The following is a 27,936-nucleotide window of genomic DNA, read 5'->3' as shown; positions in this document are numbered from 1 at the left end:
ATCAGAGGCAGGACCCACACAGACAACATTTTTTTTTCATACTGAGGAGTAAACAACACTTGTTTCCAAACTTTCAGATTTAATTTCATGATATTTACATCTACATGTGTTAAACAACTTAGAACATGGAACCTTTGGTGTCAGACCACCCAATTTTTAGGTGAACAAAGGTAGTGGTAAAGTAAAGTAAAGTCAATAACAGTCAGTAAAGTGGTAAAGTAAAGTAAAGTCAATTAAAGTCAATAACACTTAATAGTTGGTTGCATATCCCTTGCTCGTAATAACGACATCAAGGCAGCGACCCACTGACACCACCAAACTGTTGCATTCTTCTTTTGCGATGCTTTTCCGGGCTTATACTGCAGCTTCTTTCAGTCCCTTCAGTCTCCTCTTCAGGAGGTGAAATGCATGCTCAGTTGAGTTAGGGTCTGGTGATTGACTTTGCCTAAAACCTTCCACAGTTTCCCCTGATGAAGTCCTCTGTTGTGTTGGCAGTGTGTTTTGGGTCATTGTCTTGCTGCATGATGTTCCTCCCAATTAGTTTGGGTGCATTTCTAGACAGAATGACTCTGTAGACTTCTTAATTCATTCTGCTGCTACCATCATGAGTTACATCAATAAAGGTTAGTGAGCCTGTTCCAGAAGCAGCCATGACACTACCTCCACTGTGGTTGACCGATGAGCTTGTATGTTTTGAATCATTAGCAGATCCTTTCTTTCTACATACTTTGGTAGAGGTTAATCTTGGTTAAAGAACTTTTGTGTCTTATCTTTGTGCTTCTTTGCTAATTCCAATCTGGCCTTCCGATCCTTACTGCTGATGAGTGTTTTGCATCTAAAGTGGTGGATTGTGATAGAGTCCCCTCCGAAACTATTAGAAAGGCAAGGCCAATTCTTTTTTTTTTTTTTTTTTGCTGTAGACTTTGAGTTTGAGATCAAAAGATCAATATGGGAAGAGAATTTAGAATTTCCACTATCAAATTCAACAATAAATAGCCCTGAACATCTACTCTTGGTTTTAGCCTTCAGTTTCACCTGTGAAGACATTTGCATTTGTTGTTAAAAAGGATAAGCCAATATGAAGATCAGAGAGCTGTCTATGAGAGAAAAGCAAGCCATTTTGAAGCTAGGAAAAGAGGGAAAATCAACCAGAGGCATTGCACAAACATTGAGCATAGCCAATACCACAATTTGGAATGTCCTGCAAAAGAAAAAAAAAACACTGGTGCAGATACCAAATAGGTTGGGCAAAGAAAACAACAACAGCTGATGACAGAAACATTATGAGAGCTGTAAAGAAAAACCCCAAGACAACAGTCAGTGACATCACCAACAACCTCCACAGGGCAGAGGTGAAGATATCACAATCCACCGTTCGAAGAAGACTGCAAGAGCAGAAACAGAGGCTATACCACAAGATGCAAACCACTCATCAGCAGTAAGAATCAGAAGGCAAGATTGGAATTCACAGAGAAATACAGAGATGAGCCTCAAAAGTTCTGGAAACAAGACTAACCTCTACCAAAGTGATGGAAAGGCCAATTTCAGGAGAAAGAAAGGATCTGCTCATGATCCAAAACATATGAGCTCATTGGTCAAGCATGGTGGAGGTAGTGTTGTGGCTTGGGCTTGCATGGCTGCTTCTGAAACAGGCTCACTAATCTTTATTGATGAAGTAACTCATGATGGCAGCTGCAGAATGAAATCAGAAGTCTACAGAAATATTCTGTCTGCCGATTTACAGAAAAATGCATCCAAATTAATTGGGAGGAACTTCATCAGGCAGCAAGACAACGATCCAAAACACACTGCCAACACAACAAAGGACTTCCACAAAAGTGGAAGGTTTTAGACTGGCCATAGACCAACTGACCTTAAACCAATTGAGCAGCACTTCACCTCCTGAAGAGGAAACTGAAGGGACAAACCCCCTGAAACAAACAACAGCCGAAAGAAGCTGCAGTAAAAGCCTGGAAAGCATCACAAAAGAAGAACCCTACAATTTGGTGATGTCAGTGAGTCGCTGGCTTGATGCAGTTATTGCAAGCAAGGGATATGCAACCAAATATTAACTGTTATTTAATTTACTTGAAGACTTATCTGTTCCTATACTTTTGCTTGCCTAAAAATTGGCTGGTCTGATACAAAAGGTTCTATGTTTTATTTTGTTTAACACGTCTACTTGTAAATACCAGGAAATAAAAGCTGAGATCCTAAACTCTCGTCTCATATCCATCTTTTGATCTCAAACCCAAATGTCTTTGATGTATAGCACAAACAAATGAATTGGCCTTGTCATTCCAATAGTTTTGGAGGGGACTTGGTGGATTGTGATACCTTGACCCCTGCCCAGTGGAGGTTGTTAGTGATGTCTGTTGTTTTTGGGTTTTTCTTCACAGCTTTCACAATGTTTCTGTCATCAACTGCTGCTGTATTCCTTGACTGAACTGTTCCATGTCTGGTTCTTAATACACCAGTGTTTTTTTTTTTTTTTTTAGGACATTCCAAATAGTTGTATTGGCTATGCCCAATGCTTGTGCAATGGCTCTGATTGTTTTTTCCCTCTTTTCTTAGCTTCAGAATGGCTTGGTTTTCTCCCATAGACAGTTCTCTGGTCTTCATGTTGGTTTATCCTTGTTAACAACAAATTAAGTCTTTACAGGTGAAACCCAAACATTTGATTCCCTCCTCCGGCCTGTGCAGGGAGTTTGCATGTTTTCCCTGTGCTTCGGGGGTTTCCTCCAGGTTCTCCGGTTTCCTTCCCCTTCCTCCAAAGACATGTGTTGTAGGCTGATTGGAATCTCTAAATTGTTTGTTGTGTTTTTGTGTTTGTGCACGATTGTGCCCTGCAATGGATTGGCACCCTGTCCATGGTGTCCCCTGGGATAGGCTCCAGGCTCCCCCGTGACCCTGTGTAGGACAAGCAGTAAAGAAAATGGATGGATGGATGGACAAATGCATTACATGCGTTAGGAATGGCTGTAATTCCTAAGTTAATGCAATATTTTTGTTAAACCCCTTGAATTAAAGCTGAAAGTCGGTACTTGAATCACATCTTGATTGCTTCATTTCAAATCCAATATTGTGGTGTACAAAGGCAAAATTATGTAAATTGTGTCACTGTCCAAATACTTATGGACCTGACTGTATCTGTTTCATTGCAACCGTTGATCACATCAGTCTCTGTCTCATCACCTGAGGTAAAAATTACTCAGCATTTAAACATGAGCCTCCTCGACATTAATTGACTGATTACTGTCTACTACATTTCTGTTCTGTTCATTAAATTTCTTTTTATTAATGTCTTTTTTAGATCATTTAAACATTTTTAAAACTTTGTCTGCTGTCATCTATACAATGTGTAAGTGGACATATTAACAGCAGTATCTAGTTACAAACTGAATTGATTAGGCTTATCTCCATTTCACTATGGTATGCAGCCATCCAAAAACTTGATTAAAATCACGACAAAATCACACTTAATATTGCTACTTATCCTAGCTAGTGTTTAGAAATCTTTAGACAAGCTGACTGCATTAACACTGCACTGGTTAAACAGACTCCTTACAAAACATGATCTCTGCAGGCAGACAGCAAAAAAAAAAATAAATAAATAATTTTTTTTAAAAATGTATCAATCTATATTTATTTTGGGGTCTTGAACTTTTTAGTGTTAATACTGTATCTTTTGTCGCTGCAAGCTGAGCCAGTTTTCATACCGTGTTTATCTGCCAACCCCTTTAACAACTTTAACAACAAGAATGACCCTAGGGACAAATCTAGCAACATTTTGATCGGACATTATTGACTGTCTTGCACTTGAAACAGCTCTCTGGTTAAGATCTAGTTGAGAGAAAGTTGAGAAGCGACTCATCTAGTGGTGTGTAAAGACTGTACGAGTTACGCATGTGTGAACCGAGAGTATGTTCCCAACGACCAATCACTGACCACCATTGTTCCCAATGACCAATCACTGATCACCATTGTTCCCAATGACCAATCACTGATCACCATTGTTCCCAGTGACCAATCATTAACCACCACTCTTTGTCCCACACATGCACTTCTTTGTTCTTTGTTTTAAACCCTCTTTTTGGTAATGAATTCGAGTTATTCCATCTGTAACATTTTTATTGTCTGCGTTCTTGCTCGAAATCATAGCATTTTGTAAATGTATAAACAATTAGCTCTATAGACAAAAGACTTTCGTTCTGTAGGAAATAAGTTATAATCCACTATTTTCTAGTCTGATAAAATTTCATTCTAATCTATTCTGAGTGTCTTAAAAATGTCCTTCTTCGTGTAACACGTTTTGATATGCAAATGATCACGCATCTTACTCTATGACATCATACGGCGTTACAGCTACTTTCACCTGAAAAGTGCTGGCAGCACTGTCCGGGAAAGCTCTTCACTCAGATAAACAGGATGCCGAGCATCGCAACGTGTAGTGAGCTAAATTAATGAGCATAAAACACACAATGCCAAATACATTAAAATAGATTAATTAAAGCTTGCTCCTGCTGTGAAATGGATTGTGGTTAATGAGCGCTGTCCATGAAAGGAAAAACTATTCGAAAGAGTTGCGTAAGAGTGACGTCAGCGCAGTCACAAGACACTAACTAGTTTCGCTGTAGTTAGCTAGCTGGCTAACTGTGGTGTTATGTAACTAGTTAATAAGGTACAGAGAACACGGAAGAGCTGTGTGATGAAGCTGAACAGCGGAATGGAAACTCTGATATTTGGAAATGTTTAGAGAATTAAAGACACATTTGGGACAAAATGTGGAGGACAGATGAATGTAAAGAGTGTTTATTTTATCACCGGTGTGTGAGAGAGAGAGAGAGAGAGAGAGAGACAGACAGACTTATAGAGCAGCAGCGGTGTGTATGTGAAGTTTGATTAGTCCTTCTTCTTTCAGTCAGCAGCTCACAGCTCGCTCTCCTGTCCTCAGCAGTCAGTGAAACAGGCATTAAGCGGGCTAAGGCCCGGACATTACAGCTCGGTTTGGGCTGGAGCTCGGGGGATGTTGTCCGTGCTCTCCTGCGGTAGACTGCTGGCTCGGGCTGTCATCAGCGGCCTTTCCCAAACAGACAGCCGCGACTACAGCCTCATATCGGCTAGCTTTGGATATGGCAAAGATTTCCGGAAGGGTATTTTAAAGAAATGCATGTGCTACGGGGATGACGCCTGGTTCATTGCGCGGCACAGATCTGCTGATGTTTTAGGTAAGTTGCTGCGGGCATTAACGTTAACTCAATCTAATGTTATATTATAATAAATACTAGTTAGCTACAAAACTAGCCTTGGCTGGCTGGGCAGCAAAACTCAGCGCACCAGGATAGCGCTGGTACTGTTACCTGGGGCTTGGTACTGTTAGCTAGCTAGGTGTGTCCATTTTAAAGGGTAACATTTTATTTATACACAAATCAGTAATAATAGTTAGTATTCATAAAGTCTTTATTTGTGACTTGGTAACGTGGCACTAATCCTAGCTAGCTAGTATTTAGCTAGCCAGCGTTAGCTTATGTTTTGATAGAATCCCAATGATGCTTTATTGGAACTCGGTTGTTGAGCTCTCAGTGCTTATAAACATTACAGTAATATAACAAATACACAAACAACAGTGTTTTGAGTTTAAAAAAAAAAAAGATTATTTCACAGGGTAGAATGTTGCACAGGATGAAATGAAGTGTTCATAAGTGTGCATGAGGAAAGCAGGTATTCCTGTATGTGGTGGATTTGATACACACTGAGTGGGTGGTAGAGGTCACAGTGATCTTTCCTGCTTGCTTCCTATATCAGGAGGTGAACATGTCCTTGAGGGAGGGACGGTTTCTTCCTATAAGCTTTTCAGCCTACATGACAATATGTTGCAGTCTAGTCATCATATTACAGGTTGCAAAGCCAAACCAGACTGTTATTGAGGTGGTGACGACAGACTCATTGTTGGCTGAATAGACCTGGACCAACAGCTCCTGTATTGGCAGTGCAGCCAAATTTGGATGCCAGCTTCACTGGCCACTTTAATGGGAACACCTGTACTTCTGCTCATTCATGCTATTATCCAGTCAGACAATCTTGAGGAGGCAGTGCAGCGCATCAGATCATGCAGATCAGGTCAAGAGCTTCTGCTAATGTTTACATCAAACATCAGAACGGGTAAAAAATTTTATTGCCGTGATTTTGACCATGACATGGTTATTAGAGCCAGACAAGCTGGTTTGATCACTTCAGAAACTGTTGGTCTTCTTGGATGTTCGTACATAAACTCTGAATGGCACGAAAAACATTTGTGAGTGGAGTTCTGTAGGCAGAAATGCCTTGAGGAAAGAGATCTGGTTTGAGCTGACAGGAAGTCTATGGTAAATCAGATATCCACTGCATACAACTGTGGTGAGCAGAAAAGCATCTCAGAATGCACAGCACATTGAACCTAAGAGTAGAAGAACATGTTAGGTTCCAGTCCTGTCAGCCAAGAACAGGAATCTGAGGCTCCAGTGAGTGCGAGCTCACTGAAACTGGACAATTTAAGTTTGGAAAAAGACCAGATGATGATGGTGATGGTGGCTCAGTGGTTACGGCTTTGGGCAAATTCTAGAACTACCAAGCTGCCATGGAAAGTCCTTGAGCCAGATCCTCAACCCACAACTGCTCAGTATCCTGTCTACTGTAAGTTGCATTGGATAAAAAGGATCAGACAAATGACAAATATAAATGTGTCATCTGCAAACTTCATTTTAACAGAAGGGTCCTTGGTGCAGTCATTGGTGTACAGCTAGAAGAGCATTGGGAAGAGCACCCCCCCGAGGCACCAGTGTTGATGGTCAGGGTTCCAGATATGAGTTTCCCCAGCCTCACCTGCTGCCTCTTACCAGTCAGAAAGCTGGTGATCCAGTTAAAAGAATTTTAGAAAAACGGAAGATCACATAGACAAGGTAGCACTAAACATTCCGTTGCCCAAAACTACCATGTTTCTCATTTTAGTAAGCAACACATGGAGTGTAAATGTATCATACCAAATAGAACCATATGGTCTGCAGTTCAGCTGGACCAGCATGTCGAGACCCACTTGGCCAATGTTTTTCTTCTTATAAAAAGAAAGTTTATGTATAAAATATTTACATAACTAATCCTTATGCAGTCATACGTATTAGTGCTTTGGGAAATGGGCAGGTACTTATTGGGTTTGCTAAAGCCTGCAGGGTTCCAGCAATTAACAGTGATGTTAAGAATAAATCCAGCATCTTGCTTGACAAATGTCCCAGAAGTTTTTATCCTTTATCACACCAAGGTTGGTATCCTGTTTGTGTTCCAAGAGTGATCATTGTTTCTTCTGCAGTGCAAGACAAAACCACCTGTTGTAACAGTTTTCTTTGCTTCTTGATCAATATCCAGTTTGTCTTTTGATGCCCCTTTTTTTGTCTTGTAGGTGTGGCTGATGGAGTGGGTGGCTGGCGGGATTATGGAGTAGATCCTTCTCTGTTTTCTGGAACCCTCATGAGGACATGTGAGAGATTGGTCAAGGAAGGCCACTTTGTGCCTAGTAACCCTGTGGGAATCCTCACTAAGAGTTATTACGAGCTCCTTCAGAACAAAGTACCTCTATTAGGTGAGTGTTAGCATTACTAAGCCTACTAATTAATATGCCTAATTACAATTAATTTGCCATTAGTCACATCAGAAGAAATTGTGCACAGGGAGGTTTCTTTTGTAGTTGTTCTCGATTACATGTGCTGGTTGTAGATATAAAAAATTATTAAACAATATTATATATAAATTTGCATTAAATATAAAATAACTAAGTGATTATATATAAAATAAGTTTAAATATAAAATAAGTATAAAGTGTAGTGTAATACATGCTGAAGATTCACATTTTGTGTCTGTACAGGGTGAGTTATTTTAAAAGTCAATTATCAATTGAACTGATATACACAGGAATGTTTTTAGACTTTGTGTACAGTCGTGACTTCTAAATCTGAGACGGATGTTTTTGCTGAAGGGGTTTGCATGCAGGCTTTATTCTGAATCTTCTGCATGTACCAGCATGTGGGGTAAAACACCCAGTGAGATGTAACCATTCTACAAATACCATTTGATTCAAATACATTCTGTTTGATTCAAATATATTGCTTTGATTCAGGTTATGGCTAATTTTTACCATATTCACTTGCATGTTATATACACACATACACTCTTCCAAGCTATTTTGTTCTTACAGTTTTTTTCTATAAAACAAAAGCAGGCTACATTTCAAACAGTTTTATTATGTCCTTTCAGGGAGTAGCACAGCCTGTATAGTGATGCTGGACAGACAGAGTCACCGGCTTCACACTGCAAATTTGGGAGATTCTGGCTTCCTGGTCGTTCGAGGAGGGGAAGTAGTGCACAGGTCTGATGAGCAGCAGCACTATTTCAACACACCCTTCCAGCTTTCAATCGCCCCTCCAGAGGCAGAGGGCTCTGTTCTTAGTGACAGGTAAAGAATCTTTTTTGTTCTTCCTTTCCTTACAGAGAAAGAGCATCATAAAACTAGAAATGTCAAGGTTATGGAAAGAACAGATGTCTCCTTCCCTGCTGGGGGTTGAATAATATGTAATCCTTGCTGGTAGAATAACAGCAGCAAGAACTATGATGAATATGATGCTGAGAGTTTGGTCATTATCTTCACTGGATTATCGTTGCTACTGTGGAAATTTGCTAAGTAACAAACAATACCACTGCTTAGGATACATCTAAAGCTCAGCTCTCACTTTTCACTCCAGGTACTCTATATGGCCAAAAGTATGTGGACAGCTGACCAAAACACTGATATCTGCTTTTTGAACATCCCATTACAGATTTAGTACCCCCTTTCCTGTTGTTATAACCTCCATTCTTCTGGGATGGCTTTTTGGAGTATGGCTGTGGGGATTTGTGTTCATTCAGCCACAAGAGCATTAGTTAGGTCAGGCACTGATTTCAGGTGAGGAGGCCTGGCCTGGGGTGCAGTCAGCGTTTAAGTTCATCCCAAAGGTGTTCAGTGACGTTGAGGTGAGGGCTCTGTGCAGGACACTCCAGCCTTGATAAACCATGTCTTTATGGAGCTCGCTTTGTGCACAGGGGCATTCTCATGCTGCAGCAGGTTTGGGCCCCTTAGTTCAAGTGAAGGGAAATTGTAATGCTACAGCATACAAAGACATTCTATACAAATGTGGGTGTGATGGTCAGGTGTCCACAAACTTTTGGCCATATAGTGTAGGCTGGCATATGAGGTCAGTGTTATCTCTTTATATTATATTCTGTTTTCAAGAAATCGTGACACTTGCAGCAATTAAAGTTTTTCCATGCTTTCAAAAATACTTTATCATATGACATTACAAAGATCGGCAAGATGGCCATGCTGTTGCCTTGCTCTAGCAATGAGTAAAGGGCCATGCTGTGTCTAGTCACCAAGGGAATTGTAATGGAATTGGATAGCTGGGTATCTGACAATGAGAGAGTTGTCCAAAGTCTAATCACTGGACTAGAGGCCCTCTCTGTATCAACCAGTCCTGTTTTTTGGGCATCTAAAGGTCATCTCCATTCTACTAGTAAATTAGAAAACTGAAAAATTTGCTTTAACACTTATCGCTGAATGAACAGAGAAGACTGAGCTCTGCCACTGATGGACATAAAACCAAAAGAGCATGCTGGCATCATAATACTTTTTTTAGATAAATAACATGGAGAAGCTTGCCAAGGTTCTGGTATTGCCAACAAGGCTAATCTTCACATAGCCTGCTATTTATCTTTAGTTAGGTGATTTGGAATGACTAGATGTTCTCTAAAGTAATCTGCCATACTTTAATCTGCGTACATTGTATGCATTTTTAAATGAAGACAGGGCATGATCCTTAAGACTATGCATGCATATTTCCAAAATGTTCACGAGATGCTCCAGGTGGTACTGCAAAAAAAAAAAAAAAAAAAAAAAAGGCAAGCTCAGAAGACAGCTCTGTAGGTCATGTAGCAAATGTTGCAAAAGCAATGACTGACACCATCAATTATCGGCAAAAAACCTATAATTTTCTCACAATAACTGTATGTTTCTCTCTTAGTCCTGAAGCTGCAGACAGCACATCCTTCGATGTCCAGTTAGGAGACATCATCCTCACAGCCACAGATGGGCTCTTTGACAACATGCCTGACTATATGATCTTACAAGAACTCAAAAAGCTCAAGGTACTGCCATGGACATTTGATGATCATACTTTTGTAGAACTGATATCTTTCTAAGTGGTTAGAAAAAGTGGTAATATGGCATACTCTGTTTTAGAACACCAATTATGAGAGCATCCAGCAGACAGCCAAGAGTATTGCAGAACAGGCCCATGTTTTAGCATATGACCCCAATTACATGTCACCTTTTGCACAGTTTGCTTGTGACAATGGACTGAATATAAGAGGTAAGTAATATTTTACAAAATTCTTGAATTGTAGGTTGATAGTGTAACATTGTCAACCCATATTAAACATCACTGCAGTACTAAAACACATGGTGTGACATAGCAACTACACTGTGCCACTTATAACTTACAGTTTTCTACATCTACCAAAAGGGTGTGACCAGTGTTGGACTATGTAAGTTTGCCCACTGGTAACAGATGTAAAAGTAGCTAAGTGACTTACCGCACGGAACAGAGTTTGTTACATTAGCTAATTATGTAGCCCTACCGATCCAGCAAAAAATGTGCAATACCCCAGTTATATGAACTAAATTCTGCAGAGGAGAGTGGGTAAATGCAGCTCTGTATTTAGAAAGTGCTTTACTCTATAATAATTGTTGCCCTTTGCACATGTAAGTATTTTTATTCAGTGTTTGCTAATGCAGCTTTGCTTCTATAAATGCCCTATTTCTCTATAGGAGGAAAGCCAGATGACATCACTGTCCTACTGTCTATCGTTGCTGAGTACACAGACTGATGTGACTGCAGTGCTCGACTTGTCCTCTTCATTAGAATGGTCATTGATTCCTGCTGGCAGGATGGGCAAAAAGTTTTCATTTCTTTGCCAAGGACCAAACCCTGATCCTCTTCATTGGATTTGAACATATCTTGTCTCACTCTGGCTTTTACAGCTTCATGCAAACCATTTAAAATGAGAAAAATTATAAATATTAAAACAATTGGAATTGTTTTATGATGGGTTAGACCAATCCGTTGAATCTTATAGTGCTCTCATTATAAACATAGCATGCAGTAACCCTTTTTGACAAGATGTAATATAAAAATGAGTAGCAATGACATTAACCCCTATGCAGGAATATGCAACCTGAAATTAACCAGTGAGAATATTAACATTGTTCCAGGAGGGAGATGTGTGGAGATGATCATGAAAAATTGCATCATTATGCCAGGAGAGGCCTATCTGACCTGAGACAAGGTAGGACTCTAAGAAGTCATGATACCAATAGCAAACCCATAGGACAGCAACTCATTATGAATCTCTGAAAATGGCCAGATTGGCCATAAGGTATCAATTTAAAAAGCCATTTTTAACAAGCTTGTGTATATCTTTAGTCAGTCTGGCTGTAATCTGGCTCTGCATTGATGTATAACACCACAATTCAGGAACCAGGGTAAAGAGGAGTTGTACTAACATGGATAAGGAGACAATTTCAGTGTGTTAAGTTTTTTGTTTACTTGTTCTCTCTCTCTCTCTTTTTTTTTTTTTTTTTAAATTAATATATTAAATATTGTATTAGAGTAGAGTTTCTCCACACAATATGGGTTGTTAGGTAATAATGCAAGAGCCTGCAAGGTTTTATCTTATGAGGAAAAAACCCTTTCATGCTCTGTTAACCACTTTGAAGATTCACATGCTTGTGTGTGCGCACACATGTGGACTTGAGCGATATACTGTATGTAAAAGGTAAATACAAACTTGCTGTATATCTGTGTATGCATTAGGAAACATACCATTGTATATGAATATAACTTATATTTTTTAAGTGTAAATTGTGTGTTAAAATGTTTCTTCCTCAGCTTTTTGTAATTGTAATTTTAAATATTCCTTGAGGTGTACATTGTTAATGCACAGGGCAAATGCTAGCATCTCTGAATGCCTTAAGCAGATGTGTGTCATATGATCTAATAAAGGTCTATTTTTCTAACTGGGCGATGGTTTGTCTCTCTAAGAGAAACTTGAAATACCCTGTTGTATTCTGCAAGGTGAAATTCACTGTTGTGTTCTGCATTTACATGTACACCACATTATTGATGGGCAATTTAATAAGCTCAATATAGCATTCAGTAAAAAGTCCTTTTTAATCATTCAAGCTTTTCTAAACATAATATATTCATGCAAATGTTTATTTGGGTGTGTTTGCTAATGTGAATACATATGGAGTGCTTCCTTAACTATACTGTTACAAACTCATTCAGTGAACTGTGTTTAGTTTCTGCAGTCTTTTTGTGATACTTGCTAATAGTTCATCACATCAGTGTGAGGCACTTAGATCATGCCTCCAATGCTGACTTTATATCTATTCACCAATTAGCCATTTATAACACTTCCTTCCAAGATAATATATAGATTACGTATACATATAGGCATATAAGTAAAATAAAATTATAATAAAGCAAAAGTAAAAAATCTTTAGTGCCATAACAATTACAAGTCATATCACTGCTATCAAAACATTTTCAAAAACATGAACATGTCAGTGTCTCCCCTGGCACCTCTACACGTCCTCTGGTGTATGTTATCTGACTTACTCTTCCTCTCTGTTACCAATGCCTCCAGCATCATCCTCAGTGTCACTGGCATACACCAAACTGGGTAGTTGTGATTTGTTGCTTTCCTCATGATCATTCGCTACAGCCCCAAAAAGCAGAGAACAGATCTGGTATATGAGAGGAAAACTGCTATAAATTTACTAGGCATGCACATTTCCTTTACCTTAGATCTTCTGTCATAATTCAAACATTAGAGCCAAATGACACAAATTGAATTGAATACTGATCTAAATCATATCACATTTTAATGAACTTATGACATTCCTACAATGGGTCATAATGAATTCTGGCATATAACCTTCACATTTCTAACCTTCACATTTCTAACCTCTAAAGTGGCTGGTGTTACTGTTGTGGTCAAAGCAGATCCAGAGCTTGTTCCATTCAAAGGAGCTTTGTATTTTGAAAAGTTCTCTCCTCCCCCAACTAGTTGCATAAGCTTCCTCATATGGAAAGCTGGTCTGAAGAATGGACTTCCCTGGCTGGAGGCCACCTGTTCCCCAACTGGATGATCTGGACGGTGGGGCACTATATTAGTAGCCTCTGCCTCTACTGGACACTCGTGAATAGAGACACCCACTACACTGTAAATAAGAATTCATTATTTTAATTAATTATTGCATTGAAAATATTTAAACACAAAATTCTACATTCTATTAAGTATACTCTTTTACTGTGATGAAATAGTGAAGTAGTGTGCTACATACCCTTGTTAAAATTGCAGGTTTTTGTGAAGTAAAAGAATCTAAGATAAAGCTAAGATAAATCATGTCAGATCTTTTCTCACCTTCCACGTGAAAGTTTCCCACTCTTTCTTGCAAAAACATTCTAGATCCATCAAACTGTGAGAGCATATTCTGTGCACAGCCCGCTTCAGGTCACCCCACAGATTTTTAGTTGGATTCAGGTCTGGGCTCTGGCTAGGTCACTCAAAATCACTGATCATCTTCTGGTTAAACCATTTCTTTGTTGATTTGGATGTATGCTTTGGATCATTGTCATGCTGAATGTTGAAATTCCATTTCGTCACCAGCTTCTAGGAGACACCTGAAGGTTCTGCACTAAAACCTAACTAAAAGTGGCCCTAAAGCATGATGCTGCCACCACCATGGGTATGGTGTTCTTTTGGTGATTTGCTTTTTTTTTTTTTTTTTTTTTTTTTTTGCACCAAACATATCTTTTGGAATTATTATACCTTTTGGAATTGGTCTCATCAGACCATAACATTTTGCCACATGGTTTGGGGTGATTTATTTAGGCTTGGATTTTTTTTTTTTTTTTTTGTGAGAAAGGGCTTCTGTCTAGTCAGCCTAACCCATAACCCAGACATGTGAAGAATATGAGAGATTGTTGTCACATACAAAGAGTAACCAGTACTTGTCAGATATTCCTGCAGCTCCTCTAATGTTGGCGTAGGTCTCTTGGCAGCTTCCCTGGTAATTTTTTGTCTTGTCCTTGTGTAAATTTTGGAGAGATTTCCTGCTCTTGGTAATGTCACTGTAGTGCTCCATTTTCTCCACTCGTTGATGGCCTTCATGGTGTTCCATGGTTCATCTAATATTTTGGAAATTCTTTTATACCCTCTCTTGAACGATACCTTTTGACAAGTAAGATACTGTACATGCTTTGTAAGCTCTTTGTGGACCATGGCTTCAGGAGTCAGGTGAAACCAAGGAGATGTGAAGCAAATCCTACAGAAACAGCTGGTCTTTATTTGGGGTTAATCAGAATAATTTCATTGATGACAGCTATACATGAGCATAAGCATGAGATTGAATGTGATTGGTTCATTCTGCACACAGCCACATCCCCAATTACAAAAGTGCCACTTTTTTTTCCCCGTATATGTTTGCTTGTTTTTCACTTAATTTTTATATCTTGTAATTTCACACTGAGGATGCTTACATTCACAAAAACCTGCCATTTTAACAAGTGTATGTAGACTTTTTATATCCATTGTAAGTAAGTAAATAACTTACTTACAAATATGTAAATAATATTCTTAACATTCTTGTCCTGAATTCTTGGCCTGGAAAAAAGAATCTGTATTTTCAGGGCCAAAATTGTTGCCATAATGATAACTAAACAGTTAAAGTTATTAAAGTGGTCTGAGAAAGAAAAAAGACTAAACAGAAGCTATATTGCTAATGCTAACAAAATGCTATTTTTGTGGTGTATATAAAAACAGAATGATACTTGGGGGTGTAGTTTTTCCTCTTTGGTCAGACTTGTTGCATTTGATCAGTGTCTTTGCAAAGGACAGTGAGATTTAAAAAGAAGAGATAATATTTTCTGTGATTGAATTACAGTATATTCAGAACTAAAGAATCCAAAGAAGGCAAGAAATAAAACGAATTCAGAAATTATTAAGATGGGTGGTGGACATTTATTTTAAAAGGAGGGTGACCTGAGGATGGTTAGCAGAGACATGGGGCAATTCAGTACTGAGTTTATTGATGAAGTTGATTATGAATGTGCATAAGTTGATTATGAATCTGCCCATCCAAACATGCCCTTAAATGAGGGATGTGGTGTTTCACACAAACTTCAAAAGTCCATTTTGAAATTACTAAAGTGAATCCTAATGCTAATCACTAAACAGAACTACATTCCACAAGAAATTAGTTGTCAGCAGTCCATTTATTTATTTATTTATTATTGCTTCATCGTACAGACTGGCACAAGTCAAACCGTACTATTTTGTAATGTTTTGGACAAAATAAAGGAATGCATTAGGTTGAGCCCCTTCCTGGCTCTTTATTGAACAGGAGGTCCTTACCCCTATCTTGCCATTGCAAAGTCATTCTACCAAGCTGCCCAGAGAAGTAAAGACACATCCCATTATCTCCCACATGCAATCAGTGTGGACAAAAGTTTCCCACGTGCTTCATTCGGACATTTATCTGAACGTTGCCACAAGTATTTGGTTGAACCCCAAATTGCATATTAACAGGTCCCCTTTCTGCTGGTCAGAATGAATTAAGAGTGGTGTTAATGCATTGGGTGACCTGTATGAAAATGGAGCATTGAGATCCTTTGAAAATATGATACAGCAGTTTGGGATTCCCAGATCTCAATTCTTCAGGTCTTTACAGTTGCGCTATCTACTCTGTATCACATTTGGGAGTAATCCGCAGCCCCCTACATCAGCAGATACCCTCGAGGTGGTGCTTGCTGTTTTTAGGAAAGGTCATGAAGCTTCAGCATATTATTCCCTACTTATACCAGGTTTTGGGGATGGGGCGTTAACATCTCTTAAGAGAATATGGGAAAAAGATTTCAAGTTGATATTGGAAGATGGGGAGTAGAATTTTTTTTTTTTTAATGTTAAAACTTCGTCCAGGGACACAAGGGTGCGGCTTATACAATTTAAAATATTACATCGCTTTTACTGGACTCCCTGTAGATTGTTTCGGCTTGGTTTAAAAGATACACCTACCTACTGGCGATGTCAGCTGGAGGATGGTGACACAACCCATGCTTTTTGGTACTGTACTAAAATCCAAGAATTTTGGCTGAGAGTCCAGGGTTTCATTTGTGAGGTCTTTGACACTCAAATTTCATTCTGCCCCAGACTATATATGTTGGGTGATGGGGCAGTCATTAAAATAACTGTCAAATATATAAAAAGCTGCTTCCAAACTAGCGTAATGATTGGCCATTAGATGATTCTCAAAGGGTGGAAGTGAAGTGGCACTCCCTCGTTTCAGGAGTGGTTGGCTGAATTAAGCAGAGTTGCGGCATACGAGGAGATGTCTTATAGACCACTGGGTAAACCTGGGATACATGGTAGGAAATGGGGCAAGTTTCCCTCCTTCTTGGAGGGCTCGGGTTGTAGACCATGTAGAGAGAGGCATGTTTGCACTTGTCATTTGTTGTGTTCTGTTTGTGTAAGTGTTGTTAATTATTTTTGTCTGTCTGTATGGTATTTTTGTGAATTTGACTTTGACCACAGTGTTGCTCATTGGGCTGGGGTTGGGTAGTGGGAGGGAGTTGGGGATTTAATGGGGTTTACCGTGTTAAAATGGATTCTTTCTTTTGTTCATTTATGTTATGTACTATATCTGTTCAAATCAATAAAAAGTTTCAATAGAAAAAAAGGAATGCATTAGGTTGATTACTATTCACCATTAGGAGCATGCTACCATACCATACCATGACCTAACTTAGCCATTACAAGGCACAGCCGTATTGCACGAGAGAATAAACTCAAGAGGGTTGAAACGTTAATATAAATTATGGGCTAATTGAAGTATATATACTCACCATCTACTTTAATAAGAACACCTGTACACCTGCTCATTTATGCAATTATCCAGGCATTCAATCATGTGGCAGCAGCACAATGCATAAAATCATGCAGATACAGGTCAAGAGCTTCAGTTAACATTCACATCAAACAACAGAACGGGGAAAAGTGTGATCTCTGTGACCTTAACCATGGCATAGTTGTTGGTGCCAGATGGGCTGGTTTGAGTATTTCAGAAACTACTGATCTCCTGCGATTTTCACACACAACAGTCTCTAGAGTTTACAAAGAATGGCGTGTAAAACAAAAAACACTGAGCAAGCAACAGTTCTGTGGGTGGAAACGCTTTGTTGGTTAGAGAGGTCAGTAGAAAATGGGGTTTGAATTGCCAATTGGCTACAGTAACTCTTTACAACCGTGGTGAACAGAAAAGCATATCAGCATGCACAAAACATCGAACCTTGTGGTGGATGGGCTACAACTGCAGAAGACCACATCAGGTTCCAATCCTGTCAGCCAAGAACAGCAATCTGAGGCTACCATGGACACAGGCTCAGCCAAACAGGACAGTTGAAGATTAGAAAAAAATTCTAGTCTTTTTCCAGTGTAATAGTTCCCTACTGCAAATCAGGTAGTGAAATGGCAAAGCGACTGCTTCATTAATGGGTCAAGCAGTAAACTGTATGCTTTCTACAGAGCTGCACAGGTGAAATGTTTTTTTTTAAATTGAGATGTGGCCATGAATTACTATATTTAGGCCACAAGATAATATATCTTGGTCACAAATTAATCGATTTGTTTCCAATGAAATACATAACTCATGGTAAGTGTTCAAATACAGAGACAGAAAAATCAATTGAATTAGACCATTATGGCCACATGAACCTAAGCATAGAGTTAATTGATAATATTACATTTCAGTCTTGGAATAAAACATATGGACATATTGGAGTCACAGGCGTGGCAACATGGATATTCCACTGGCCCACATCCAGCAAATTTATGAAAGTGAAATACTTTTTCACCTGTCCCTGCCAAATAATTAGCTGGAGTCCACATATTAAGTATGGCATTCTCACAAGATATTGTTGTGGATATCTATAATAATATATAATAATCTGTGGCTTCAAGATACTTAGTTTGTGGCATCAAAATAATAACTTGTAGCCTCAATATGTCACCTCATATAGCCATGCCTTATTAAAATAGCCATCTGGTCACCTCAGTAGCCCTGTACTTTTTCCCACAGACAAGAGACCACATATAATCTCTGACATTCAAAGTGGATGATTGTGTCACCTGTGTGTTGGAGCTTCCTGGGCAACAGACACCTGGGATGGATTCTCAGTGGCTGGATCCACTAGCGTAGCCAATACTACTACAGCCTCCAGCAACATATCCTCCAAACTGAACGACACAGGACTAAAAGAGAATATTCAGCACATCACTGTCTACCAATTTTTTACATTTATTTTGTTGTACTGAGACAAATGCACTCTTACTTTCCAGGTGAACCAAACTGGACAGACACTTGAAGGCCATGAGACTCTGCAAATGTCAGCAAGCCCTAAAAACAAGTATATGACATTTAACTGTCTGTGTTAACAGCAACCTCCTTCATAATAAAGGTCTAGGACATTATGAATGAACATTACCATCCATCACATCAGCAATCTACAGTATATAACCATTTAGAATATACTGACTGATACAGGTTTGTATGACCCCTCTCCTCACTTTTCAAGTGTATTACTTACTTGGAATCAGTCATGCATACTGTGTGCTATCCAACTCTGTAACTCATTGTGACAGTTTAGTGGCCCAGCAAAGCAGCCAAGTCCAGACATCTGTCTTTCTCTATCAACCACTGACATACACACACACTCTATAGAGATACCATCCAGGACAGCCAGTCCAGACATGTGTAATGAGTGCTACCACTATAGTGGGATCCCATTGCTTACACCAAGTTACTAAAATCTGAATCAAGGATTATATGAGTAAGCTCAGGACAGAGTATTAGACTAAGAAATATAGATATAAGGTATTTGTTTCCATATAAAACTAAATGAAAACTAAAATCAAAATGAAGACTTGTACCAGCATCTCCAAATAAAAATATGTAGCAAATACATGTAGTCCTAAATCATTTTCTATGTGCATCCTATGAGGGAAAAAGAACATGATTGTGGGTTATAAAATGCAGGTCTTCTGTGTACCTATAATTACCTAAATAAGTGAACACTGAAGTCCAAGCAACTGGGCACTGGACATAATTATATGAATAGGAACAAGCTATCCTAGAGCCCCAGACTTTTCTTATGCACAATATGGCCAAACTCAAACATCAGTGCTAACACACCACACTCTGATTTTCAACTGAGAGACAGTATTACAGTCACCGTGAAAGAATACATTACAGTAACAGCCATTCTCAAAGGAGTACTCACGCTCTTAAATACAGCAGTAGAAAGAACTTTGTCACACAAAGCCTATTTAGTTTGGCTTCAGTCACAAAAATAATGCATGCAGTAGTATCTCAATGGACAATTGACATCAATTACAATTTGCTGTAAACTGGCAAAAGACTAAATGTCAAAAGAGCATCTCATATGTGGAATGTAACATTTATCAAAGCTCTATTTTTATTTGTCATACTGTGTTTGTGTTGTGCTCACTACAAAGCTGTGTCTTGCTTGCACTGTATGTTGTTTGCAACCATGCAGTAGGTATGACCTAGATGAAGTCTGTGATTTTGAACCGCTTGTAAAAATCAGTGTTGCTGCAACTACTTACAGCATCAAACATACCTATTTACAGCATTAAACATCAACATACATGAAGAAGCTATTTCCACAATATAGCCCTACAAGTTATTTTTTTAAGTGACTGTCAAAAATATTTCTTGGTTCATACTCTCAGTTCTTTGAGACAGAAGGTTATGTCTGAGTCCACTCTGAGATGGAAGTAGTCAAACTCATCAGGATGTAGAAACATCTCTGTACACATGATGCGATCTGTGAGCAAACCATTAAAAAAATTAAAGTAAATATGAAAATCCATTTGTTGCATTCTATTTTTACTGCAGCAGATCATATAATCTGAAAACCACTGAAATAAACTCCTGACCATTGTCCTCTTCAAAGTAATTCTTCAGTATCACCCTAATGGGTGACATGGATAGTGTGATTTCCTCTTGTGAGACAGGGAAGTGCATCACAATGTCACTGAGAAGTCTGAGAAAATACCAAAATCTCTCATGCATCAAATGAGATGACATATCTAAAGATTCCTCTACATGCAAAAATTGGCTTAACTGCACACTGAAAGTATGGAACAGGTCTAACCTGTAATTTATGTACATATATTCTAAGAAAAAAATAGATCAAAAAATATAATTTTTAACAAAACAATGTGTCACAATTATTGGTACCACCAGAAATTCTTATGAAAAAATGTAACTAAAAGATGTGTGCTGTAGGCATAATACACTTGTATCCATTTACACTCACTGAGCACTTTTTTAGGAACACCTGTACACCTACCCATTCATCTAATCATCTAATCATATGGCAGCAGTGCAATGCATAAAATCATACAGATACAGGCCAGTAGCTTCAGGTATTGTTCACATCAACCGTCAGAATGGGGGAAAAAATGTGATCTCATTGGTTTCGACTGTGGCATGATTGTTGGTACCAGACGGGCTGGTTTCAGTATTTCTATAACCGCTGATGGTAGGGTCAGAATTTGGCACTAACAGCATGAATCCATGGATCCATGGACCCTGCCTTTCGTCAACAGTACAGGCTGGTGGAGGTGGTGTAATGGTGTGGGGAATGTTTTCTTGGCAAACTTTGGGCCCGTTAATACCAATCAATCATGGCTTGAACGACACAGCCTATTTGAGTATTGTTGCTAACCATGTGCATCCCTTCATTGCCACAATTTATCCATCTTCTAATGGCTACTTCCAGCATGATAATGCACCATGTCACAAAGCAAAACTCTTCTCAAACTGGGTTCATGAACATGACAGTGAGTTCAGTGTTCTTCAGTGGCCTTCCCAGTCACCAGCTCTGAATCCAACAGAACACCTTTGGGATGTGGTAGAACAGCAGATTCGGAGCATGAAAGTGCATCTGAAAAATCTGCAGGAACTGCGTGATGCAATCACGTCAACATGGACCAGAATCTCAAAGGAATGTTTCCAACATCTTGTGGAAGCCATGCCATGAAGAATTGAGGCTGTTTTAAGAGCAAAGGGAGGCCCTACCCAGTATTAGCATAGTGTTCCTAATAAAGTGTTATGTAAGAGTATATTATACTTTTATTATTCCTAATGAACCTAATGAAATAATTCTATTGTTGATAAATGACTATCCCTTCATTCATCAACATGAGAAAGATTAGAGACTACACAAAATGAGACAAAAATGTGCTGACCTTCATAAATCAGGCAATAGCTATAGAAAATAGAAGTTTTATACAAAAAGTATTAAATGCAGAGGTGCCAGTCATTGCAACACACAAGGTTTTGTTAAAACAACACACATTTTTGATAAGAGGTTTTTATCAAAACCTCTTATTCTGGAGCTGACTGTATCTATATAAATACTTCATAAATATCTCAGACAGCATATGATAATGCTTAAGTTTTGTTAAATGACAAGAATGACTTGTAGATAATTATCTTATACATAACAGGTATAGGCCTACTTTGGATGTGCCTTTAAAACGTTGGGACACAGGTGAGCTGGAAAAACTGCTTGCAGAGCTTCACATTCTTGGTAACCCAAGTTATGTGTCTTGGTTATTCCTATAATTTTTTAACACAAGGTAATGCATTCATATACGATAAAGCACCCAACTAAAACAGTCCAACCTTTATGTAATCATATCTGTTATATGCGAACATAACGTATCAGACTTATAATCATGATGATCATGGTGAGAGATGAATGTTGGTTCTTATAGGCTAGTGTACAGTGCCCCCTAGTGCTACAGATACAGCTCTACATTTCAGCAGAAGACCTTATAACAGTAAAACCAACTTACCATTTCTGCACTTAAACTGGAATACCACCCTGCTGTCGAAGATGTTGATAGTTATCTCACATCTGTACACACTGCGCTCTAATGTGGTGATGCTGCGGAAGAGGGGCAGCACCGACTAGAGAACACATATACATTTTATCAGCAAGTTAAAATTGCCAGTACAAATACGATCCACACTCTTACTGCGACTGAATTTTAAAACTATCATTTTACTGTCTTAGACTGAATGTTAGAGCCTACTAACAGCTACCAACAAGTTTGTAGAAAAGTTGTAGCAGTGTTATGCAGGGGTGGCCAAATCGCTTTGCTGGAGCAGACAAGCAGATTATGGGATATTAGTTTCTCATTCACAGTTGCCCGGCAGAAAATCAGCTTCAGCAGAATGTTGATATAATGGTCTTTTTTTCTTTCACTTGTTCAACAACCTGAGAAAGAAATAAAAAAACTACACTGATCAGCCATAACATTAAAAACACCTGCCTAATACTGTGTAGGTCCCCCTTGTGCCACCAAAACATGGAACGGAAACATGGCAGCTCACAGCAGTGCAGCGGCTTCTTAGCTATCACGTCTATACCAATAAACAGGAGGCATACACGGTGGTGTCCCGCCCTCACCTCGGCTTCTGCGACCGCACCTCTGTCCTGCTGGTTCCCACACATCGTTCTGTGCTCAAAGACAACAAGCCCACATCACTGTATGGCCTAGTGGAGCCATCTCTATGCTCCAGGACTGTTTTGAGTGCACCAACTGGCAAGTATTCAGAGAAGCAGCAACTCATGACGGCAGGGTGGACCTGGAGGACTATGCTTCCTCTGTGTGTGGATATATCAGCAAATGTATTGACAATGTCACCATCACAAAGGAGATAACGTCTGGAGATCCAGTGGCACTGAGAGCGGCAAGGAGGAAACTGGATGCTGCCATCAAAAGGGCAAAGGCAACCTATGCCCAAAGGATACAGGGTCGTTTTGCCACCAACGACCCCCGAAGCAGGTGGAAGCGCATCACAGAGTACAAAAAGAGGGATGCTGATTGCCCTAAAGCTCCATCCCTGCCTGATGCTCTGAATACCTTCTATGCCCGCTTCGAGTCATCCAACTCCTCCCACAGCACCAGGTTCGTAGTCCCACCAGGTGAGCTGCCCTTCAGTCTGTCTGCGGTGGATGTCAGGAGGACGCTACAGAAGATCAACCCTTGGAAAGCAGCAGGCCCAGATAACATCCCAGGATGGGTTCTAAGAGAGTGTGCTTAGGAACTCACTGGGGTGCTGACAGACATTTTTAACACCTCTCTGTCCCTAGCTGTGGTGCCTGTCTGTTTCAAGAGGTCCACTATTGTCCCGGTGCCTAAACACTCAGGGACTCATACGTCAGGCTGCTCTTTCTGGACTTTAGTTCTGTGTTTAATACCATCATTCCACAGACACTAGCCAACAAACTGCTACTGTTGGGGTTGAAACCATCTATGTGTAACTGGGTATTGGACTTCTTGACAGGCAGGCCACAGTCCGTGAAGATCCATGGTGTCTCATCCTTCACCATCGTACTCAACACCAGCTCTCCACGAAGGTGTGTCTTGAGCCCCCTCCTGTACACGCTACTCACGTATGATTGCTCAGCAAGGTACTCGGGCAATCATATTGTGAAGTTTGCGGATGACACAGTCGTTGTTGGTCTAATCTCCAACAACAACGAGTCTACGTATAGGTGGGAGGTAGAAGAACTCATTGAGTGGTGTGATGCAAACAACCTGCATATTAATGTGGGGAAGATGAAAGAGATGGTGGTGGACTAGGAGGAGAGCTCACACCCCTCCTCCCCTCTTCATTGGAGGAGAAGCTGTGGAGCTGGTGACCACAGCCAAATACTTTGGCCCGCACATGTCCAGTGACCTCACATGGGCCATGAACACAGCCAGCATCATTAAGAAGGCTCACCAACACCTGTATTTTATGAGGAGGCTGAAGCAGGCCGGCCCCAGTGCTGCTGTGCTGACTTCCTTTTACCGGTGTGAGGTGGAGAGCACCCTGACATCCTCTATAACTGTCTGGTAAGGCAACTGCACTGTGGCTGATAAGAAGGCTCTGGAAAGAGTGGTTAAATCTGCTCAAAAAATGACCAATAGCAGCCTCCATTCTTTAGAGGACATCTATATCAGCAGATGTAGAACCAGAGCAATGAACATCATGATGGACCCCACTGACCCAGCCCATGAACTGTTCACCCTCCTCCCCTCAGGTAGAAGACTGCGCAGCTTCAGCGCTCGGACAACAAGGCTGAAGTGCAGCTTCTTCCCTGAGGCTGTGAGGCTCATGAACTCTGTGCAATAACCTTTTACTGCACTTTATCCCAACATGTAGCTTGTTTTTTAATAATGCGTTTTATATATTATGATGATTTTAGGTTTTATTCATTGGTCTTAGGTTATTTATTATCTATTTATCTATTTACTATTATCTTTTTTTAATGCTGGACCTGGGAAACAGTTTTCGTTCTTTCATGATTTTAATATGTTGAATGACAAATAAATGAACCTTGAACCCTTGAACCTTGACAGGACTCTGGCCGTCAAGGCATGGACTCCACAAGACCTCTGAAGGTGTGCTGTGGTATCTGGTACCAAGACGTTAGCAGCAGATCCTTTAAGTCTTGTAAGTTGCAAGGTGGGGCCTCCATGGCTCAGACTTATTTGTCCAGCACATCCCACAGATGCTCGATCGGATTGAGATGTCGGGAATTTGGAGGCCAAGTCGACACCTTGTCAACTCTGTCATATTCCTCAAACCATTCCTGAACAATTTTTGCAGTGTGGCAGGGCGCATTATACTGCTGAAAGGCAGTAGTGAAAATCGTTGCCATGAAGGGGTGTACTTTGTCTGCAATAATGTTTAGGTAGGCGGTAGATGTCAAGGTAACATCCACATGAATGCCAGGATCCAAGGTGTCCCAGCAGAACATAGCATGATGTAAAAGAAAATGTGATTCATCAGACCAGGCCACCTTCTGCGACACTGAAAAGCAAAACTTTCATTGCACTGCTCTGATCTTTCATTGCATGTCACATGATCTCTAATGAAAAACAATCAGCAGAGAATAGCTTTTCTAAGAAATAAATGCTTACTTTGTGTCATAATTGAATGTAATCTACTTTTAATAATTTCACTGTGCAATTCCATTTAAGATAGAAAAGCGATCACTGCAGTGAAAGGGAAATGCAATTCAAGGAGAAATTATTAGTCTTTATTATGCATTAACACAGATTATTTTTCATAGTCTGTATCAATGCACATAATTTTTAACCTAGTTACTTGGGCCTCTGGGCAAAGATAACATGGGACTTGGAAAGCACTTTCACAAATCCATCTTCTTCAGAGATACAACAACTAAAAAATAAAACAAAACAAAAGACAAAAAAAGAACCAAAAACTCAAACAGAAGAAGAACCTAGGGCAGGAGGCCATCGACATGAAACCAAAAACTGCTCCCAGGGCAACTACAGCATATAATGCTTGGCAACTCTGAAGGGAAAACACAGAACTTAAATAGAGTAACTAATTAGTGGAACAAAGAACATGTGTGCACAGGAAGTGGGGCAGACAACAAAGGAAGACATTTAAAAAATGTGTGTGATGGTGCCCTCTGGTGGTCTGGGGGAAATTCTCCATGCTGAACATGACAAACACACTTTCTCAGTGTGCTTGTTAATGAATTTATGATCTGTCCACCCCTGCTATGTATATTTTACAAGTGTGATATCTATGTAAATACTGAAGAAATTGTGTACAGTTGGAATTTTTTTTATACCTTTAAGGATATTTTGCATTTTGCAGACTTATTATCCTGTAGTTGGTCTGAAGTTGAGGTATAATGCTGGAAGAACAGGGGAGAGAAGAGGAAACAGGCATATGCCGAATGGGCCTTGTTCACTGTCCTAACAGCCAGCTTTGAAGTGTGAAACAGGAGAAAAAGGCTTATATTAGCTATGTTTACATGAAAATGTTATATTTGATCTTTTTCAAAATATGGTCATTCTGCATAAAAAGATGACATCCAGACTAAGTGTTGGTGTACTGCATTGTGGTCCTACTCTGATCTGATTCAGATGGTATGACAATTTATATACTTGCCTATTCTATAGCCTGCCTACACAAAATTTTATATGGAACTACTGCATGCAGACAGCTGATTTCTCCATGGTATGTTATTTTGGTAATAACTAAAAATCTGGTATTTTTTCATAAATAGAGTGACAGAATAATTATGAACTTCTTTTTTCTTCCAATGTAAAAATTAGTTTTTATCATGAAAGCATCAGGCTGAACACAACAGTCAACATCCAGAAATGTGATAAAGTCATTACTTTTACACTCTCAAAAAAAGTTGAGAAATTTGTCAATTAGGGCCCCTAAATGTTCAGCAACGACCATCCGGAGACTGTAGATGACCCCACAAGATGTAGCACCTGTAATTCCCTAACACTGTTGTAACCACAATTGAAATCATGCATTGTGGTCATGAGCCCGAAACCGAACTTTTCAGCTATGCACACCATCAGTACACTTTGCAGCTGGTAGTCCAAGGACCCTTGTGGAGATTAATTGCACCATGATTTCTGTCAAGTACCAGGATATTTTAACCCAAAACCTGGTTTCCTATGCCAGAAGGTTAAAAGTTACCAGCTGAAGGATGTTTCATCATCATATTGACCTCAAACTTACAAACATGGAAACTGTGAGAACACAATATCAAAGGTTTGCATTTTAGGATTTAAACCCTGCTAAAAACCGATGTCTGAATTAAACAGAGTAGTCCACATGCAGAAACCTAAAAATATACCAATATAAAGAAGCTTGATCCCAAGATCTGTTTAGAAATGTTCTCCAAACTTGTTGGACATTACAGGAATTTTTTCTTAGGGAAACGTCACCAAACATTGATTTTAGGAGTGCCAATAACCAGTGTTTTGTTTTGCAGAAAAATTCATGTGAGAAAAGTTAGAGTTAAAATAAATCTACACAGCATTCCTCTGTGATTAATCACTAACCATCATTCATCGGATGTTAATCATTTTATATATATGTACTTTTGCTCATTGTCATGACAGATGCTAATAACTGTTATTTAGACTGTAACTAACGGTGTATTGCATGAGCCAAGACGTGGTAGATGCTGGGCATTTTACCCCTTTCTCCAGTGGATCCAACCACATTTCCTCACCAATCCGTGACAGAGCATGAACTGTCTTTCCAAAAACTGAAAAAAAAAAAAAAAAAAAAAAGACAGGTTTAGAACATACAAGCTATTCCTGATTATCATATGCGTCTGTCTATCTCTGAGAGAGAAAGAGAGAGAGAGCAAACATGAATCCTACCTTTCACACCATTTCCTTCAATCACACATCTCATTTTTGCAGTAAAGTTTATGGTCGTCAGCAGTGTGTGGTAGCTCTCCTGCTAGGTATGTGTAACATTACCATTAGATAATTAGCTGGTTTAGCATTTAGGTCTAACATCAAATAGTTAACTGCAAATAAGTAACACTAATTAGTTAATTAGGTTAAAATTACTTTAAAATTAGGTTAAAATTACTGTTCATACTTGTAAAATTGCTGAACAGGTTTATCTTGTTGACGTTTACACTTGACGCGCCCCACACGACTGGTAGCTAGCGTGTTCACATAAACCCAGGCCGCTCGAGAGCGCCGCACGTGAGCAGTGTTCCGAGCGCCACCTGGTGGATCATGTGACTCGGGCCGTGTCATCTCTTACTCTGAAGGTGACGTTGGCTCTTTTCTGTTTTCCGGTCCACGTTAAAAGGTCCAGGACTTACGACCTCGCGCCTCCAGATGGCGCCATTAAGAGCAATA

The 27,936-nt window shown here is 39.5% G+C and overlaps 2 protein-coding genes and 1 long non-coding RNA gene across 8 annotated transcripts; 1 reads left to right on the top strand and 2 right to left on the bottom strand.

Annotated features, from left to right (window-relative positions):
• Positions 1 to 59: 59 nt before the first annotated feature.
• Positions 60 to 4,624, bottom strand: LOC128318696 (uncharacterized). The gene is made up of 2 exons (XR_008302160.1): positions 4,376 to 4,624; positions 60 to 2,910 (listed from the first exon to the last, which is right to left on the bottom strand). It is a non-coding gene; the product is annotated as an uncharacterized LOC128318696 (long non-coding RNA).
• Positions 4,625 to 4,649: 25 nt separating this feature from the next.
• On the top strand, positions 4,650 to 12,136 carry pptc7a (protein phosphatase targeting COQ7 a). 2 transcript variants are annotated; one of them, XM_053236032.1, is made up of 7 exons: positions 4,650 to 4,826; positions 4,922 to 5,228; positions 7,433 to 7,612; positions 8,284 to 8,482; positions 10,083 to 10,206; positions 10,301 to 10,430; positions 10,889 to 12,136. In XM_053236032.1, exons 2-7 carry the CDS (start codon positions 5,027 to 5,029, stop codon positions 10,945 to 10,947), a joined length of 894 nt encoding a protein of 297 aa, XP_053092007.1. In that variant the 5' UTR covers positions 4,650 to 4,826; positions 4,922 to 5,026; the 3' UTR covers positions 10,948 to 12,136. The 2 variants fall into 2 exon arrangements, with proteins under 2 accessions (XP_053092007.1, XP_026766564.1); XM_026910763.3 differs by having other exon boundaries at positions 4,650 to 5,228.
• Positions 12,137 to 12,271: 135 nt separating this feature from the next.
• rad9b (RAD9 checkpoint clamp component B) lies at positions 12,272 to 27,834 on the bottom strand. Of its 5 annotated transcripts, none has more exons than XM_026910758.3 (12): positions 27,668 to 27,834; positions 27,442 to 27,520; positions 27,208 to 27,323; positions 25,875 to 26,012; positions 22,069 to 22,183; positions 21,730 to 21,829; positions 20,140 to 20,246; positions 19,927 to 20,027; positions 18,513 to 18,577; positions 18,310 to 18,432; positions 13,090 to 13,345; positions 12,272 to 12,840 (listed from the first exon to the last, which is right to left on the bottom strand). In XM_026910758.3, exons 2-12 carry the CDS (start codon positions 27,473 to 27,475, stop codon positions 12,658 to 12,660), a joined length of 1,338 nt encoding a protein of 445 aa, XP_026766559.2. In that variant the 5' UTR covers positions 27,476 to 27,520; positions 27,668 to 27,834; the 3' UTR covers positions 12,272 to 12,657. The 5 variants fall into 5 exon arrangements, with proteins under 5 accessions (XP_026766559.2, XP_026766558.2, XP_026766560.2 ...); XM_026910757.3 differs by having other exon boundaries at positions 27,442 to 27,523; positions 27,668 to 27,833; XM_026910759.3 differs by having other exon boundaries at positions 27,253 to 27,323; positions 27,442 to 27,523; positions 27,668 to 27,832.
• Positions 27,835 to 27,936: the final 102 nt, after the last annotated feature.

This window comes from Pangasianodon hypophthalmus, chromosome 8 (genome assembly GCF_027358585.1).
Source record: "Pangasianodon hypophthalmus isolate fPanHyp1 chromosome 8, fPanHyp1.pri, whole genome shotgun sequence".
In the NCBI taxonomy this organism is placed as follows: Eukaryota; Metazoa; Chordata; class Actinopteri; order Siluriformes; family Pangasiidae; genus Pangasianodon; species Pangasianodon hypophthalmus.
This window is presented reverse-complemented; position numbering and strand designations above follow the sequence as displayed.